This window comes from Mercenaria mercenaria, chromosome 15 (genome assembly GCF_021730395.1).
Source record: "Mercenaria mercenaria strain notata chromosome 15, MADL_Memer_1, whole genome shotgun sequence".
Lineage (NCBI taxonomy): Eukaryota > Metazoa > Mollusca > Bivalvia > Venerida > Veneridae > Mercenaria > Mercenaria mercenaria.
The window spans coordinates 8,444,829-8,464,118 of record NC_069375.1 but is presented as its reverse complement, the minus strand read 5'-3'; the positions used below and the strand labels follow the sequence as shown (position 1 = coordinate 8,464,118).

General features: G+C 35.7%; 1 protein-coding gene across 10 annotated transcripts in view; it reads right to left on the bottom strand.

Moving 5' to 3' along the window:
• The window catches only part of LOC123543477 (proto-oncogene vav-like), a 106,525-nt gene that overhangs the window by 55,939 nt on the left and 31,296 nt on the right, over nt 1-19,290 (bottom strand). For 8 of the 10 annotated variants that reach the window (XM_053524500.1, XM_053524497.1, XM_053524492.1 and 5 more), the window contains exons 4-8: nt 18,600-18,671; nt 7,879-8,014; nt 4,959-5,060; nt 1,515-1,583; nt 671-871 (exon numbers count right to left, since the gene is read on the bottom strand). In XM_053524500.1, the coding sequence (XP_053380475.1) occupies nt 671-871; nt 1,515-1,583; nt 4,959-5,060; nt 7,879-8,014; nt 18,600-18,671 (580 nt within the window). Of the gene's footprint in view, nt 1-670; nt 872-1,514; nt 1,584-4,958; nt 5,061-7,878; nt 8,015-16,824; nt 16,934-18,599; nt 18,672-19,290 lie in introns of all 10 variants that reach the window. The other 2 variants (XM_053524495.1, XM_053524496.1) reach the window with 2 other exon arrangements.

Genomic DNA, 19,290 nt, shown 5'->3' with positions numbered 1-19,290 from the left:
TTTCTACCTTTTTTTTCAAAATTCAAGTACTTTTTCAGGGGATTTTTTGAAGAAAAAAATCAAGGACTTTTCAAGGACTTAGGATCAAATTCAAGGACTTTCAAGGACCTGTGCGAACCATGATTTACAAGTAGATCACAAAGACTGAAATTTTTTAAGTCTGCGATGTTTGTTTGTTTTGGGTTTTACACTGTTTTTCAACAGTATTTCAGTTATGTAACAACGGGCAGTTAATCTAACCAGTATTCCTGGATTCTGAACCAGTACAAATCTATTCTCTGCAAGTAACTGCCAACTTTCCCACATGAATTATCAGAGGTGGAGGACGATTGATTTCAGACACAATATCTTCTATCAAACATAGAACATATGCCCCACCTGGGGATCCAACTCATGACTCTAAGATCCATAGATCTGCTCTCTCCCTATTGAGCTATGTGGGCTGGCTAAACATTGTAATGTAAATTGAAACTAAGCATGATTAAGAATTAACGGCTCTTGCACCAGGGCTGCATCAAACCAAGCTATTTCCTTTATATCTGCTAGGTTCTGATCTCTTGACACTGTAGACAACCAAGCAATTGCCTCATCCCTTTGCAACTTGGGAGCATATGATGTTTTACTGAAGTTTACCCTAGAATAAGTTGTTTAATAAAGCTACAACTATTACCTCAATTGTGTCCTTCACTTGTTCATTTTTCTTGGTCAGTTCTTCTATGTGTTCTTGCGCTTTAGGCAAGTTTGAACAGTAATCACCATAGATCAGAAACTTTGGCTTCCATTTGATAAAAACCTCATGTATTTTTGGTCTATCTGTCGTACATGCTCTGTGTAATTCAGCATGAAAACCTGTGTGTACTTCTAGCATGTTCTGTGAAAATATAGCAAACAAAAAAATGTACTTTCATGACGCTAAACATCAGCAATTTTTAAAATAAGAATTATTAGATGAAGTAGAATATCTTTGATGTATGGCAGACATGTGAAATATAAAGGACCATTTATAACAGTAACAGCACTTTTTAGTATTCATTTTCGAAGCAAAAACAGCCAAAATAAATTTCTTGCAAAACATTCTAATTTTACAGTATTTGGTATAAAATTGCAAAAAAAGGTTGAAGCTTATAAAAGTTGTTTCTCAAGTGCCTTGAAAATATGACCATGACTCTAACTGGAGTCAGATCTGTGATCTATCTATGTACATTAATCTTTCTCAATAACAAATTTCAAAGAACAAGAGATGTAAAAATTCCATGAAAACAGATTTTTCAAACATTTTCTATTCTTAGTGATATCGATCCGGATCTGTTCACATTCATGGTCTCTGTTGAGTTTGTCTCTGCATACGACTAACTCTGTTCACACATTATCTCTGTTTACATGTGGTCTTTTGCATAGTTTTGACTGTATCATATTTTAAGAGTCAGATGCAAATTTTCATCAAACAACAATGTTTAAATATAATGCACATTCTATAAATCTTGTGTGAAGATAGAGCTAAAAACCCATATTACCTCAATCTGTGAAAAGATAATTTCCTTGTCTGTATGGGATATCACTTGTTTTAATGGCTTTATAAATTGCTGGAATAAATATATACAACAGATAGTTAATTTTTATTCATGTTTATACAGCATCAGAAAAACGTTCAACACAAAGAGTTTAAATAATAATATGAAACCAGAAAAGGGCCTAAGAAAGTTTATTGCTCCAAGTGCTAAACTAATGAAGTACTATAAAAGCAGAAATTTTCATGAGGGTTTAATTTTGGCTATATTTACGAGGATCTACATCTCACGAAAATTAATCCTCACGTAAATATTCACCATAAGTATAATTCAAAGTAGGATACCATTTTTACAATTTTGCGACTATTAAACCTCATGAACATGCTCAAAATTTCATAATCACAAAATTTTGACCCAGCGAAAATATGTGCTTTTACAGTTCTTACATGGCAGTTTAGCATAAGCACATACTGCCAAACTTTGCAAGAAGAATGAAACATTTCTTAGAAATTAAACAATCAGTGTACATGAATAGTTAACTTTAATGTTGAGGGTGGGGGAGACCCTCTATGTCCCTTATGGTACCATTTAACAAGCTTGCCAGACTACTACTGACAAAAAGAGCATATCAGCTTAGTGACAACCATTTCTTCTTTAAGGTCTCTCATCCAAGATGTCACTAGTTACAACAAGAGGGCCATGATGGCCCTATATCGCTCACCTGTTATCATTGCACTTGAGGACAAGAAGGTCCTCAGAAAAAATATCTAAGTCCAGAGGACGGGAACAACAAAGGGAAGAAATTTAACCAAAAAGAAAAAAAAATTCTTACAAGGTACAGATATGTCAAAATACACCTAAAAATTGGAGGTACCATCCATGTTGTACCACAGAAAAGTGGTCTCGGTTTTTCCCTACGGCCAATATTAAAAAAGTTACTAAAAATAAGCTATTTAAAGCAGGGTTTTCCCTCGGGTTTTTTATTTGGGAGTCCATGGACTCCCATGGCTGCTAATTTAAGGGTCCCTAATAATTTTTGGGGGTCCACAAATTATTGATCTTGAAAATGGACATTATTACTATAAAAATTTACCCTAAAACCAAATGAACTTAATTGTATCTTTTTAATTTAGAAAGCAGTTGATTCAATATTTCGGAATGGTATCTTTCAAAATGGCATGAGCTTCTCAATTCAGACTGATTACAAAAGGTGTGATAGTCTTTTTGTTATGATTAAATAGCCAGTAATTACCGGCAATTAACGTGTCACCTTGTGTCAATTATGTTGTTTACAGTTTTATCTCGGTTAAAGATAATACTCGATCCTTAATTAGTATCATAATTTCTGTGATTTATTAATATTTTTTCATCAAAATACTTTAAATTTATATGAAATTAATGTTGTTTAATAAAAAAATAAACCATTCGATCTTTTACGGAACGTAACGGCAATCTTAGATTTTAGCGGTGACAGTTAGCGCGGAGAGTAGTTTCCCTTTACCAAAATGGCGAACATCGATAACAAAACTTGTTTTGAAGTTGGAAAATCGTCTATACCTGTGTATAATGAGCACCCACGATTCCGTGATGGTCCAGGTGGTAAAAAACTGCGCATTTTACATGGGTATCTGCGCATAGGAGGCTTTAGTGCAAAGGAGTTTCGTGACCGATTTTGCGGGTCCAGTGGGACGCAGAGGTGCTAAAAAATGCGAGTTCAAAGCAGTAAAAGCGCGTCAGGGACGCAGAAAACCTGCGTCCGGGAAAACCCTGTTAAAGTAACGTAAAAGGGAAGTAATTAAAAAAAAATTATTGTAAGTGAACAAAAGAAGGATCTGCCAAATAAATTTGTTGACATAAATGAAATTTCAGATCAGTATCTTCACTAGTTATGGAGATATACCAATTTTAATTTGAAATAAAGGGAGGTAATTTGACATAAAATCAGTCCATAGTTATCTACCCTGATTGGCTCAGTCCAACTGAAACTGAAACTGCTTTTATTTGATTAAACGCCTAATTTTACACATAGTATATTCACTGGCGTTGTACATTAAATTATACCAGATTTATATAGCGCCCAAGGCGCTTTACATAGTTCAAATGCAGCCACACAGGGCGCATAATTCATCCTCTACTAGTACAGACACAGAGCGATCTGACCAGAGGGACAGAGTGAGACAAAGCCCCCATGACAGAGAGATCAGAAATCAGATACAGGCTTATCCAGCTAACTTAGCCTAGCTCGTTTCGAATAGACAGCCTGGTTCTTTAACGTGCCCAGTGTATAGCACTGATACACGCAAGGATTGCCTGGGTTCCTGACCAGTACACCTCTAGTTGGGTGGGAAACACTGAAAAGCGTTTCTGAAAATTCCCGAGGAGCTGCCAGGAATCGAACCCCGACCTCAGGATTGGAAGGCCAGTGTGCAAACCACTGAGCTATCCGTCCACCAACTAATGACTTTAATGAAATTTCAAATAAGTCCTATAAGTACTTACTGATATAAATCCATTTTGATTACAATCAGGGGAGGTAATCAGATATAAAATAACACTGGAACCTACGATTGGATCTGATTTGTCATGGAATCCAAGATTTATTGTTGTTGAAGATATTTTGGAAGTTTGTATCAAATAAAACCATAAATGAAGTATCTATATGGCTGCAAAATAGCCAATTTTGGACCTTTAAGGGGCCATAACTCTGGAACCCATGATGGAATCTGGCCAGTTCAAGAAAGGAACCAAGATCTTGTGGTAATACAAGTTGTGTGCAAGTTTGGTTAAAATCAAATCATAACTGAAGCTGCTATTGTGCAGACAAGGTCAAAATAGCTAATTTTGGCCCTTTCAGGGGCCATAACTCTGGAACCCATTAAGGGATCTGACCAGTTTAAAAAAAAAGGAATTGAGATCTTATGGTGACACAAGTTTTGTGCAAGTTTGATTAAATTCAAATCATAAATGAAGCTGCTATTGTGCAGACAAGGTCAAAATAGCTAATTCTGGCCCTTTTAGGGGCCATAACTCTGGAACCCATAAAGGGATCTGGCCAGTTCAAGAAAGGAACCGAGATCTTATGGTGATACAAGTTGTGTGCAAGTTTGGTTAAAATAAAATCATAAACGAAACCACTATTGTGCAGACACGAAATTGTTGACGCACGCACGCACGGACGGATGGACGCACAGACGACGGACGAAGGGTGATCACAAAAGCTCACCTTGTCACTATGTGACAGGTGAGCTAAAAAGTATATAGACAAACTTGGACTTGAAATGTAATATTATTCCAATGCTTTACAGACTGTCTCTGTTTAAATATCTAGAGTGTTTTGTCTAATACAATGCTGAAGTCATAAACAAAACTAAGCCTTGTTGTTTGGACGGAAGAACCTGAGCCACAAGCATCTGAAATTTGGATATGTGGTAAAACAATGAGCAATATTACCTGAACAATCATTCTCAAGGCATCTACATAGTTTCTTTCTGTATCTACCATCTCTTTTATACAATAATCTCTCTTTGTTTGTGGTGGTGGTAATTCTGACACCTGTATAGTCACAAAAACAGTATGATAATACAACATTAAAAACTTGCCCAGTTTAAGTAACAATCAAGCCGTGACAGGGGTCTTCTACTAATAATAGACAATCGCACTATGTAATATGACCACAGGCCTTAGTTTTCTACACAATATTTAGTGTCAAGGTCACTAATAAGGACTGTCTTCTGACAATAGGCAATCATGCTACAAAGTTTGATAGCTCTAGGCAAAAGTATTCTTTAGCTACTGACCAAGATAAGAAACTGCTTTCAGTCTGTGACCTTGAACTTTGATCTAGTGACCCCCAAAATGATAGGGGTTATTCACTGACAACAGGCAATCATACAATACTATTAAGTTTGACCATCATAGTATAGTGTCTTCCAGTTACAGACTGTAAACCTTTTTCAGACTCAATGTAATTATGACTATGACCGTAAACATCATGACCCAAAAAATAATTTGGTTCATATACTGACATTTAATACTATGATATTTGATGACCATAGATCAAAGTGTTTTCCAGCTACTGATGAGAAACTGGTCTTGTGGTCACTGTGACCTGATAGGTGTCATCTAGTGACTGTGACCTGATAGGTGTCATCTAGTGACAGTGACCTGATAGGTGTCATCTAGTGAAATAGTGACCGTGACCTGATAGGTGTCATCTAGTGACTGTGACCTGATCGGTGTTATCTAGTGACTGTGACATGATAGGTGTCATCTAGTGACAGTGACCTGATAGGTGTCATCTAGTGACTGTGACCTGATAGGTGTCATCTAGTGACAGTGACCTGATAGGTGTCATCTAGTGAAATAGTGACTGTGACCTGATAGGTGTCATCTATTGACTGTGACCTGATCGGTGTCATCTAGTGACTGTGACATGATAGGTGTCATCTAGTGACTGTGACCTGATAGGTGTCATCTAGTGACTGTGACCTGATCGGTGTTATCTAGTGACTGTGACATGATAGGTGTCATCTAGTGACAGTGACCTGATAGGTGTCATCTAGTGACTGTGACCTGATAGGTGTCATCTAGTGACAGTGACCTGATAGGTGTCATCTAGTGAAATAGTGACTGTGACCTGATAGGTGTCATCTAGTGACTGTGACCTGATCGGTGTCATCTAGTGACTGTGACCTGATAGGTGTCATCTAGTGACTGTGACCTGATAGGTGTCATCATCTAGTGACTGTGACCTGATAGGGTTCATCTAGTGACATAGTGTCTGTTACCTGATAAGTGTCATCTAGTGACAGTGACCTGATAGGTGTCATCATCTAGTGACTGTGACCTGATAGGGTTCATCTAGTGACATAGTGTCTGTTATCTGATAAGTGTCATCTAGTGACAGTGACCTGATAGGTGCCATCTAGTGACAGTGACCTGATAGGTGTCATCTAGTGAAATAGTGACTGTGACCTGATAGGTGTCATCTATTGACTGTGACCTGATCGGTGTCATCTAGTGACTGTGACATGATAGGTGTCATCTAGTGACTGTGACCTGATAGGTGTCATCTAGTGACTGTGACCTGATCGGTGTTATCTAGTGACTGTGACATGATAGGTGTCATCTAGTGACAATGCCTGATAGGTGTCATCTAGTGACTGTGACCTGATAGGTGTCATCTAGTGACAGTGACCTGATAGGTGTCATCTAGTGAAATAGTGACTGTGACCTGATAGGTGTCATCTAGTGACTGTGACCTGATCGGTGTCATCTAGTGACTGTGACCTGATAGGTGTCATCATCTAGTGACTGTGACCTGATAGGGTTCATCTAGTGACATAGTGTCTGTTACCTGATAAGTGTCATCTAGTGACAGTGACCTGATAGGTGCCATCTAGTGACTGTGACCTGACAGGTGTCATCTAGTGACAGTGACCTGATAGGTGTCATCTAGTGACTAAATGCAATCACAAAGCACTCTTGAGTTAGTATTCAAAAAGTGTTTTCAGTCTCGAGATCACTCTGACCTTGACTTTGACCAACTGATCCTACAGAAATAGTGGTTATCTAGTGATTACTAGCAGTCATCTTATTAAGTCTGATGACCCTACCCATCCCCTTCTCAACCACTTCCCCATCCATTCTCCAGTTATTTTTGGGGAAACACCTTTCAGTCTCAAGGTCCTTTGATAAAACTAACCTCAAAACCAACACAATAAATGTCATCTACTGACAACAATCACTGTAATAATTTTATCATAAGCTACAACTTTGCTGTGTTGAGGTGATGGTATAAAGGTATTTCCTTGTTACTGATTAGAAACCAGATTATATACAGACTGACCTACACAAGGAAAACAATATACACCCCCTCCCCACTTCATCAATAGATTTGGGTGGCCCCGCCGTTACATGACTGAAATACTGTTGAAAAACGGCGTTAAACCCAAAACAAAAGATTTAGGTGGGTGGTAGTAGGAAAGAAAACAACAACACTGATATCACAGTAAGCACAAAGTTCTTTTTACTCTATGAGCCGCGCCATGAGAAAACCAACATTGTGCTTTTGCGACCAGCATGGATCCAGACCAGCTTGCGCATTCGTGCAGTCTGGTCAGGAGCCATGCTTTTCGCTAATGGTTTCTCTAATTGCAACATGCTTTGAAAGCGAACAGCAAGGATCCAGACCAGACTGTGTGGATGCACAGGCTGGTCTGGATCCTTGCTGGTAACAAATGGTGTGGCTCATATAACAACCATACTTACATTTAGCATTACCTCCGTGCTCTGTTCAGGCACTGATGTACAGTTCTGTCATCACAAAATGACCACAGTCCTTGTAAAAATGTAAATAATGAATACGTACGCTAGTTGTACTACTGACGCGTGAATGTTTATGTCGGGTACGTTTGGTTGAGCAAAGATCCTCGTATATTTCATCGTCACCACCCTCTTGGTATACAGAATCATACAAGTCCTCGTTGTCCTCAATGTCATGGTCTCTATTCAAGGGCAGATAATAAAATACAACAAATAAAGGGGAGGTAACAATACTGAACTGAATAACTCAACAGAAACTAAAGCAAAAATGAAAGTAACTGACTAAAATAACCATTCCAACATATGCTTCAGATACAGCGACTGAGAAAAATAGGAACCTTTAGTCACACTTCACATTGAGAAACAAGTACAGCAAGGAAGGTTTTAATTAAATGATAAGTTAGACTCTGTTTTAGTGTAAAGTTGCATTTCCCTTGAAGGTTTTTCTGACAACAGAAGGATTTCAGTGATCCAAGTGAATTTGCTGAATGAGATCTGCAATCACTTGCAAAACAAGTTACAGCAGTTCTACAGGCAACTATTTAACTGAGCTGCAAACTGAATCAGAAGCATTATGGGCTATGTCAAGAGAAAATGTACCTTATAATGTTTAGTTAGTAATGTTTGTGAAATGCCAAGGCTAAACATTCTTCATGTTTAAAATAGAACACAACTCATTTAATGTGAAACTTCCTGCTTAAATACAAAACAAAAATAAATTGATAAAGAAAAAAATACTGTATAGTACAATTTAGCCTGACAAAGCCCATTCTGAAGTTGAATATATTTATTAAAGTTATAATATGTGTAACTGAGTTGTACATAGAATAGCTGTTTGTCTCACACATTTATCTTGTGCCTATCTTCCGTGTTCTAAACATTTTGCATATCCTTAGGACGGCCAGCACATATTTATGCAATCTCGCCAGGCATATGTACGTTTTTGACAACACAGAAAATGACGTCACTCGACCTGAATCAGGCCAGGAACCCAGGTAACTGACAACTTCCCACATGAATCAGGCCAGGAACCCAGGTAATTGACAACTTCCCACATGAATCAGGCTGGTAACCCTGGTAACTGACAACTTCCCACATGAATCAGGCTGGGTAACCCAGGTAATTGACAACTTCCCACATGAATAAGGTCAGGAACCCAGGTAACTGACAACGTCCCACATGAATCAGGCTGGGTAACCCAGGTAATTGTCAACTTCCTACATGAATAAGGTCAGGAACCCAGGTAACTGACAACTTCCCACATGAATCAGGCTGGGTAACCCAGGTAATTGACAACTTCCTACATGAATCAGGCCAGGAACCCAGGTAATTGACAACTTCCTACATGAATAAGGTCAGGAACCCAGGTAACTGACAACGTCCCATATGAATCAGGCTGGGTAACCCAGGTAATTGACAACTTCCTACATGAATCAGGCCAGGAACCCAGGTAATTGACAACTTCCTACATGAATAAGGTCAGGAACCCAGGTAACTGACAACTTCCCACATGAATCAGGCTGGGTAACCCAGGTAATTGACAACTTCCTACATGAATCAGGCCAGGAACCCAGGTAATTGACAACTTCCTACATGAATAAGGTCAGGAACCCAGGTAACTGACAACTTCCCATATGAATCAGGCTGGGTAACCCAGGTAATTGACAACTTCCCACATGAATCAGGCCAGGAACCCAGGTAATTGACAACTTCCCACATGAATCAGGCTGGTAACCCAGGTAACTGACAACTTCCCATATGAATCAGGCTGGGTAACCCAGGTAATTGACAACTTCCCACATGAATAAGGTCAGGAACCCAGGTAACTGACAATTTCCCACATGAATCAGGCTGGGTAACCCAGGTAATTGACAACTTCCCACATGAATAAGGTCAGGAACCCAGGTAACTGACAACTTCCCACATGAATCAGGCTGGGTAACCCAGGTAACTGACAACTTCCTACATGAATAAGGTCAGGAACCCAGGTAACTGACAATGTCCCATATGAATCAGGCTGGGTAACCCAGGTAATTGACAACTTCCTACATGAATCAGGCCAGGAACCCAGGTAATTGACAACTTCCTACATGAATAAGGTCAGGAACCCAGGTAACTGACAACTTCCCACATGAATCAGGCTGGGTAACCCAGGTAATTGACAACTTCCTACATGAATCAGGCCAGGAACCCAGGTAATTGACAACTTCCTACATGAATAAGGTCAGGAACCCAGGTAACTGACAACTTCCCATATGAATCAGGCTGGGTAACCCAGGTAATTGACAACTTCCTACATGAATCAGGCCAGGAACCCAGGTAATTGACAACTTCCCACATGAATCAGGCTGGTAACCCAGGTAACTGACAACTTCCCATATGAATCAGGCTGGGTAACCCAGGTAATTGACAACTTCCCACATGAATAAGGTCAGGAACCCAGGTAACTGACAATTTCCCACATGAATCAGGCTGGGTAACCCAGGTAATTGACAACTTCCCACATGAATAAGGTCAGGAACCCAGGTAACTGACAACTTCCCACATGAATCAGGCCGGGTAACCCAGGTAATTGACAACTTCCTACATGAACCAGGCATGTAACCCAGGTAATTGACAACTTCCCACATGAATAAGGTCAGGAACCCAGGTAACTGACAATTTCCCACATGAATCAGGCTGGTAATCCAGGTAACTGACAACTTCCCACATGAATCAGGCTGGTAACCCAGGTAACTGACAACTACCCACATGAATCAGACTGGTAACCCAGGTAACTGATAACTTCCCACATGAACCAGGCTGGTAACCCAGGTAACTGACAACTTCCCACACGAATCAGGCTGGTAACCCAGGTAAATGACAACTTCCCACATGAATCAGACTGGTAACCCAGGTAATTGACAACTTCCCACATGAATCAGGCAGGGAACCTACGTAACTGACAGCTCCTGATGAGTCAGACAGGGAATTTCCCTAAGTAAATGACAGCTTTCCACATGAATCAGATGGGGAATCCTCATAACTGACAGCTTCCAACAAGAATAAGACCAGAAACTTTGGTAACTGACAACTTAAAACACAAGTCAGAGAGGGAGCCCAAATAAAAGACAGCTTCCCAACCCGGGTAACTGACAGCTTCACACATGAATCAGACAGGCTAACTAAGCCAGAATAATTATTTGAGTGTAAGCAAAAGCAAAATGACAAGAACAAGTTAATTCATAAAACTGTATTCGGTTTAACTGCTTTCCAAACAATGATAAGCAATATTCAATGAATATCTCAAAACACAAGTATCATAACTTTCGTGAAAATATGAAGACAACACTAATATCAAATTAGTCATTCAAGATAAAATTATAATCACTACCTAGCAATACTCTGTCAGGGAACAAACAGTATATACTTCAGCAGTTCACATGTCCTGGTCAAAGTTCAATTATGCAAAACGATCATAAAATAAGAAACATATTGAACAAAACAGCATTCTTTAGGTGTTGTGTTAATTTCAACAGATCTCACATTATTCTAGGAAAACAACATTTTTCATATTCTGACCATTTCATGTGATCTACCTGTAATACACTGAACTATAAAATAGAAATGTAAGCCAGTCTGATAATATTAGCAAAACCATTCAAAATGTAATTTTTTCTGATTGGTTGAAAATGTAGATTGCCAAACTGTCAAAATACACACCCATCACAGCAAATTAATTTTGACTTTTAGAATACTCTACTTATGGACAGTTGTCAATTTTCTCAATTTCAACTAAATTCAAGGACCATCGCTCCAGAGCAGCAATGATTATCCAACTAGTTATAAAATTTGGCCAAGATTTGGCCCAAACTTTCTAAGTTTGATGGACACTGGATAAGAGTTACTAAGAAAATAATATCAATTTTCCCAATTTAAAGGCCGTAACTTAAAACTGAACTTGCCCGAGATATTTGCCCATAAACACTGTATCAAGTTTGGTGAACACCGGATAAGAACTACTCATATTAGAGAGTGGACATTTGTAAATTTTCACATCTTTTTAGTAATTTAAGGGCTGTAACTCCAGAGTCACTGGAACAATCTGGATGGTTAACAGACATAACAATAAACATTGCGACCCAGCTTGGTGAACACTGGAGAACAACTGCTTAGAGCAGACACAGTCCGTGTTTGCAATTTTGAGTAATTCAAGGGTCATAACTCTGAAGAGTCTTGGAGGATCCAGCTTGTTATCAAACAATCTCTGAAACCTGGCTGAGATATTATGCCCATAAATATTATGACCAAGTTTGGTGAACACCGGATAAGAACTGCTCAAATCAGAGAGAAGACATAGTCAATTTTTCGCTATTTTGAGTACTTCATGGATCATAATTCCAGGGACTTACAGGATCCAGCTAGACATTGAACTTGGCCAATATATTATGCCATAAACATTGTGACCAAGTTTTGTGAACATTGGATAAAAACTGCTCAAATTAGAGGGCATACAATATTTTTTACCCGTATGCTGCAGGTGATCTCATGTGGCAGTTCACATGCAATTCATAAAAACTGGCATACAACCATTCGAAATGTAAGACACACATTGTTTGAAGATGTATTTAAATAACCAATAAAACTGGAACTGTTTTGGTATGCCAAACATGACACCAGTCCATAATTTATCACTTTGTTATTTTGAATACATATAAACGTATCTACTTTTATTTTCTCAATAAACTGTTTATAATGGACCTGCTTTCAAAATTTTCAGGCATGCTTACATCTCAATATACTCAAACACAAGTGGGTGGAACTAAGAAAAGAATGCAAACAAAGTATGGATCTGAAACACAACTGAAAGTTAAGATTAATACATGCAAACCTGGGTCACAGATACAATATAACAATAACACATGGATAGAACGTTGCTTGACCATTCCTCTGTTGGCAATAGAATTCCAATGCCATGGTTTTCTACAAAATATCTGTATTCAACATGTAAAACTTCCTAAACTGGTTTAATGAAGCAGGTTTAAACTTTTCTGGCAACAATCTAGGATTATCAAATTGAGTTTGGAGATCAGTCTGACTGCAGTCTTGCCATTGGTCAATTGTGAGATTCTGCACAGACACAGCCAATCCAATGTTTGAGCTACGGAACTGGTCTCTGAACTGCTTTATTATCTAGGAACCTTTACTCTCTATTTCTATGCAAACATCTCAAAATATTCTCATTTGCATATGACAATTGGCACACTTAGTTCCAACCATTGCAACAGGCATAAAGGTTTTACAGCATCAACTTTTCTCTCAAAATTTGGATTTTGATTTGGTAAGGACAGAATAAAGCTTAGAGACTTTTTAAACTTCTTTAAATCACTGAACACCAGAATTATTAAAGGGTTGTTTAACCTACACATCATTGTGAGTCCAATCAGTTTATCCTACCACAGATCAATATAAAAGTACTGTTTATCCTATAAATCATTGAGCACCAGAATCAATATAAAAGTACTGTTTATCAAATAAATCACTGAGCACCAGAATCAATAAAGTACTGTTTATCCTATAAATCACTGAGCACCAGAATCAATATAAAAGTACTGTTTATCATATAAATCACTGAGCACAAGGATCAATACAGAAGTACTGTTTATCCTATAAATCAGTGAGCACCAGAATCAATATAAAAGTACTGTTTATCCTATGAATCACTGAGCACAAGAATCAATATAAAAGTACTGTTTATCCTATAAATCACTGAGCATCAGGATCAATATAAAAGTACCATTTATCCAATAAATCATTGAGCACCAGAATCAATATAAAAGTACTGCTTATCCTATAGTGAGAATTCAAGTTCATTTGTATAAATCATATATAAATGGTCTAGCAACATTCTTTCCTGACAAAGACAAAACTTACCCTGTCAAAAGTTTTTGCATAACTGCACTTTTTCTTTGACACGGGCGTCTATGACTACAACTGGCCCCAACTTACTTTCTCGTTCTACTTTCTAAAGGGGACTGACATCATTCTGTACAAAACTATTCCAACTATACAATGAAATGACCTATCTACAGCTTAACCTCTATGCCTTCTTTCATTTCTAGAACATTTCAAGACTGCAAGCCTTTCTTTAACAATAAGGCCTCCATTTTGGTACTTGTTTACATGATCATTGGAATTTCAAAATCATTTTTGTCTTGACATTACCTCAAATTTCAAGAGGTCTAGACAGAAAACCAACATTGTGAAATAATTTTTTTTGACATAAATTTTGATGGTTTGGACGAAAACTGCAATTTCATGGACAGATTCAATTTATAGATTTCAAGGTTTAAAGATAAAATTACTAACAAATATTAATGGTTTCCAAATAACTAACTGTCCTAAGTTAGAGCTGAATTCAGAAAATGCCTTTTGAACACATGGTAAAAAACATGCATTTCTTTAACTTTTTCAACAAAATATGACAGATGAGCTTCCTAACAGTATACAGAAGGAATATAGTTTTGTACATCAATTAAGTCCTAGCCTTAATATCTCCTGAAAAGGTACCATTTACCTGTAACTACCTGATAAATATCCATCTACCTGTCTGCCTCTAGCTGTACAACTTTCTATCCCTGAAAGCTCAGCATTAAAGGCGACAAGATACTTATATAAACTTTTATTTTTTTCAAAGACAGTGATTCAAATTTACAGTAAACATTCCAGTATATGAGCTAATTTAACTTGAAACAGTTATGTATGACTTGGGCTCCTTTTTAACTCTATCAATACCTTGACATTTTTGATTGTATCAATATCTTCCTTTTTGACAGAATCAATATCTTCAATTTTTTATTGTATCAGTATCTTCAATTTTTGATTGTATCAATATCTTCAATTTTTGATTGTATCAATATCTTCATTTTTTTATTGTATCAATATCTTCAATTTTTTATTGTATCAGTATCTTCAATTTTTGATTGTATCAATATCTTCATTTTTGATTGTATCAGTATCTTCAATTTTTGATTGTATCAATATCTTGACATTTTTGATTGTATCAATATCTTCATTTTTGATCGTATCAGTATCTTCAATTTTTTATTGTATCAATATCTTCATTTTTTATTGTATCAATATCTTCATTTGTGATTGTATCAATATCTTCAATTTTTGATTGTATAAATATCTTCATTTTTTTATTGTATCAATATCTTCAATTTTTTATTGTATCAATATCTTCATTTTTGATTGTATCAATATCTTCATTTTTTTATTATCAATATCTTTAATTTTTTATTGTATCAATATCTTCAATTTTTGATTGTATCTGTATCTTGACATTTTTTATTGTATCAGTACCTTCAACTTTTTATTGTATCAATATCTTCAATTTTTGATTGTATCTGTATTTTGACATTTTTGATTGTATCAGTATCTTCAATTTTTGATTGTATCAATATCTTCTATTTTTGATTGTATCTGTATCTTGACATTTTTTATTGTATCAGTATCTTGACATTTTTGATTGTATCAATATCTTCAATTTTTTATTGTATCAGTATCTTCAATTTTTGATTGTATCAGTATCTTAACAATTTTGATTGTATCAATATCTTCATTTTTTTATTGTATCAATATCTTCAGATTTTTATTGTATCAATATCTTCAGATTTTTATTGTATCAGTATCTTGACATTTTTGATTGTACCAATATCTTCAATTTTTTATTGTATCAATATCTTCATTTTGATTGTATCAGTATCTTACATTTTTGATGTGTCAATATCTCTTTTTTTATTGTATCAATATCTTCAGATTTTATTGTATCAATATCTTCAGATTTTTATTGTATCAATATCTTCATTTTTATTGTATCAATATCTTCAGATTTATTGTACAATATCTCAGATTTTTATTGTATCAATTCTCAGATTTTTATTGTATCAATACTTGACATTTTTATGTATCAATATCTTCATTTTTTTATTGTATCAATATCTTCAATTTTTGATTGTATCAGTATCTTAACATTTTTGATTGTGTCAATATCTTCATTTTTTTATTGTATCAGTATCTTCAATTTTTGATTGTATCTGTATCTTGACATTTTTTATTGTATCAGTATCTTGACATTTTTGATTGTATCAATATCTTCAATTTTTTATTGTATCAGTATCTTCAATTTTTGATTGTATCAGTATCTTAACAATTTTGATTGTATCAATATCTTCATTTTTTTATTGTATCAATATCTTCAGATTTTTATTGTATCAATATCTTCAGATTTTTATTGTATCAGTATCTTGACATTTTTGATTGTACCAATATCTTCAATTTTTTATTGTATCAATATCTTCAATTTTTGATTGTATCAGTATCTTAACATTTTTGATTGTGTCAATATCTTCATTTTTTTATTGTATCAATATCTTCAGATTTTTATTGTATCAATATCTTCAGATTTTTATTGTATCAATATCTTGACATTTTTTATTGTATCAATATCTTCATTTTTTTATTGTATCAATATCTTCAGATTTTTATTGTATCAATATCTTCATTTTTTTATTGTATCAATATCTTCAAATTTTTATTGTATCAGTATCTTCAGATTTTTATTGTATCATTATCTTGATATTTAATGCCAATGAACAATTTACTGTATCTTTAAAAATTCATGTTGCAGAAACTACAAAATTCATTGCCCAAGAAATCATTAGATTTTACAGTATTTTAATCAAGACGGAACATTTCAGCAGCTGCTACAGGGAGCCAAATTTATTTCAACGGCAGATATACTTTGCATAAAACCTTGAAAGTTTAATCATGAAACTTTTCATACCCAGTCAAGCAATAACTTTATAAGACTTTGAACAACTGTAGAAGTTTTCTAGCAAACTCAAATCCATAAAAAAAATTTTCCCTTTTCTGTTTAAGATGTTTTTTGTATCTTGTTGCCTTTTACGCTTCTTAAATGTTCACATGAATCATGACGAGTCTGTTGTACCTGTGACCCAGTGGAACGTTTTAAAGAGCATAAATCATCATAAATCTTTTCTTCAGTTTCATTTTCTGCTACATGTAGAACTTCCTGCTCCTCTGGAACATCGCTGAATCTATAAATAGATCTTACATCAGTTTCTATTAATAGAAATAAATACAATATACATATAACAAGAGCTTAGTCAAGCTAAAAAGTAAATAATACAGGAACTAAATTACAAACTTGAAGTTACTGAGTTCTTGTTATCATAGAATTTAATTGTACTCGCATTAACTTCATTTTTCTATAATTAATATGAAACTTTCCTGTAACTAATGTAATAAATCTAAATAAAATAACCTTTCAAAACATACCAACTTTTCTAATTTTCTACAAAACACCATGCTTTCTACAGTACTCAAAAATGCATCTAAGATTCAAAAAATTACAAAAGCTTGACAAACCTTCAAAATTTGATAAATAACAGGGGGAGGAAGCTGTTTGTGACAAGTTCCTGGGATGGAAGGAACTTATTGAGCTTCAGTTAATCAAAAATAGTAATAAGCCCTTTGGACTATCTAGCCAATTTATCTTTTTGATTCTAAAACACAGCCCACATGGTCCCTGTCATCATAATAAGCCAAGATTCCTTAACAAATAAAGGCCACTCTTCTAACATACAGCAATTTCTAAACAAATCAAAAAGAAATCCATTCAGCAATCCTGTAGGTATGGATAGTGTACAGGCATTTTGTTTTAATGTCAAAATGTTTCTCTATTCTCTGCTAGATAAATCTAGTAATATAACAAGTATTAGATTAACACATGCAAGGACTCTGGTCACTACAGGGCAACTGATTCCTGAAATACCAACACAATATAAGCTCTACACATCAATGCTTAACCGTGTTAGTTAGTATTGAATTTTTCAGCAAAACGCTTAAAAACTTTCCACAAACCAAATAGAGGCTACCCGCTTCCTTAATTACAAAATTTTGAATTCTAAATTCAACACATTATAGATGTCAGGTTATATATATAACAATCAAATTTCAAGTAAGTCCAGCTTCTTTTCATTTTGAAATGTTTCAACTATTCTATCAATTTTAACTCTTTGCAAATGGTAGGTTGAGACATACCTGCAATCAATGTTTATTTAGTAAACAAGAACATGAATATAGATAAGAGCTGTTTATTAACAAACATGCCCCAATGATGGCCCGTGGGAGGTCACCAGGTGTGTTATTTTCAGTGTCAAGTGTAAAGTGACCTTGACCTTTGATATATTGACCCCTAAAACAAAAGGGATCATTTAAAGCAGTTTGTCAGTCCTAGACCAAAGCATTCTCTAGTTACAGATCTGAAACGGTTTCCAGGTCACTGTGAAATTGATCTTGTTCATACTGACCCCAAATACAAAAGGTGTCATTTATCAGAAGTCATCTAGTGACAACATGCAATCATCCAATGAAGACTGACTGCTATAGGCCTCCAGTTATTGATCGGAAACAGCTCTCACACTCAGTTTAAAGGTCACTTTGACCTAAACTTTTGACCTTCAAGTTGTCAAAAATAAATAGGGCCATGAACTGATCATAGGAGCCAATCATCCTCAAAGCATTCTCTTGTTACTGATAGGAAACCATACTGTCTATCAAAAGATGAGCAGACCGGTCAACAAGAGCGCAACATTATCCCCCTGTTGATGGAAAGTGAACAAAAAACAGTTTATTTTGATTATAAATTTCATCTGACCATGACAGTATGTGGGAATGAACTCTGAACTTTGGTGTACTTACATGGCCATGTCAGACAGGTTGCCATAGATATCTTCCTCTGGTTCAGCATTATCATTGTGTGGTGGAAACCCTCTACAAATAACAAGCATTCATTGTATTAGTTGAAGGGAATGTCACATCAATTCATGGCACTAACAGCTCAGAAAATAAAGCTCAAAGCACATCAATGTTAGCCAAGCATGTTAGATCTTCACACTTCACTTTGTACTAAACTGTAAGCAAAATAAAACACAAAACAACTACACAAGATAACTCACAAACACAAAACTGATGGGGTGCATTTACTATGGATTTTCACTATCAAACTAAGTACATATAACTACATAAATGTTTATGATACAGGACAGCTAGACAAGGTTTTCAAAAATTCAAAACTTGTTTGCTTGGATGTTTTTGGTTTATATAGGTTTAACTCCACAGTTATAAGTGTTTCAGTTATATAATGGTGGTTGGGTTCCTATATTCTGTACCTGTACTGACTGTTCACAACATGTTTGTTTGTTTGTTTTGGGTTTAACGCTGTTTTTCAACAGTATTTCAGTCATGTAACGACTGGCAGTTAACCTAACCAGTGTTCCTGGATTTTGTACCAGTACAAACCTGTTCTCCGCAGGTAACTGCCAACTTTACTGACAACATGAGGTAGAACACTAATGATTAAAGCATGCTGTCTTTTGTTACCGTATTTTCC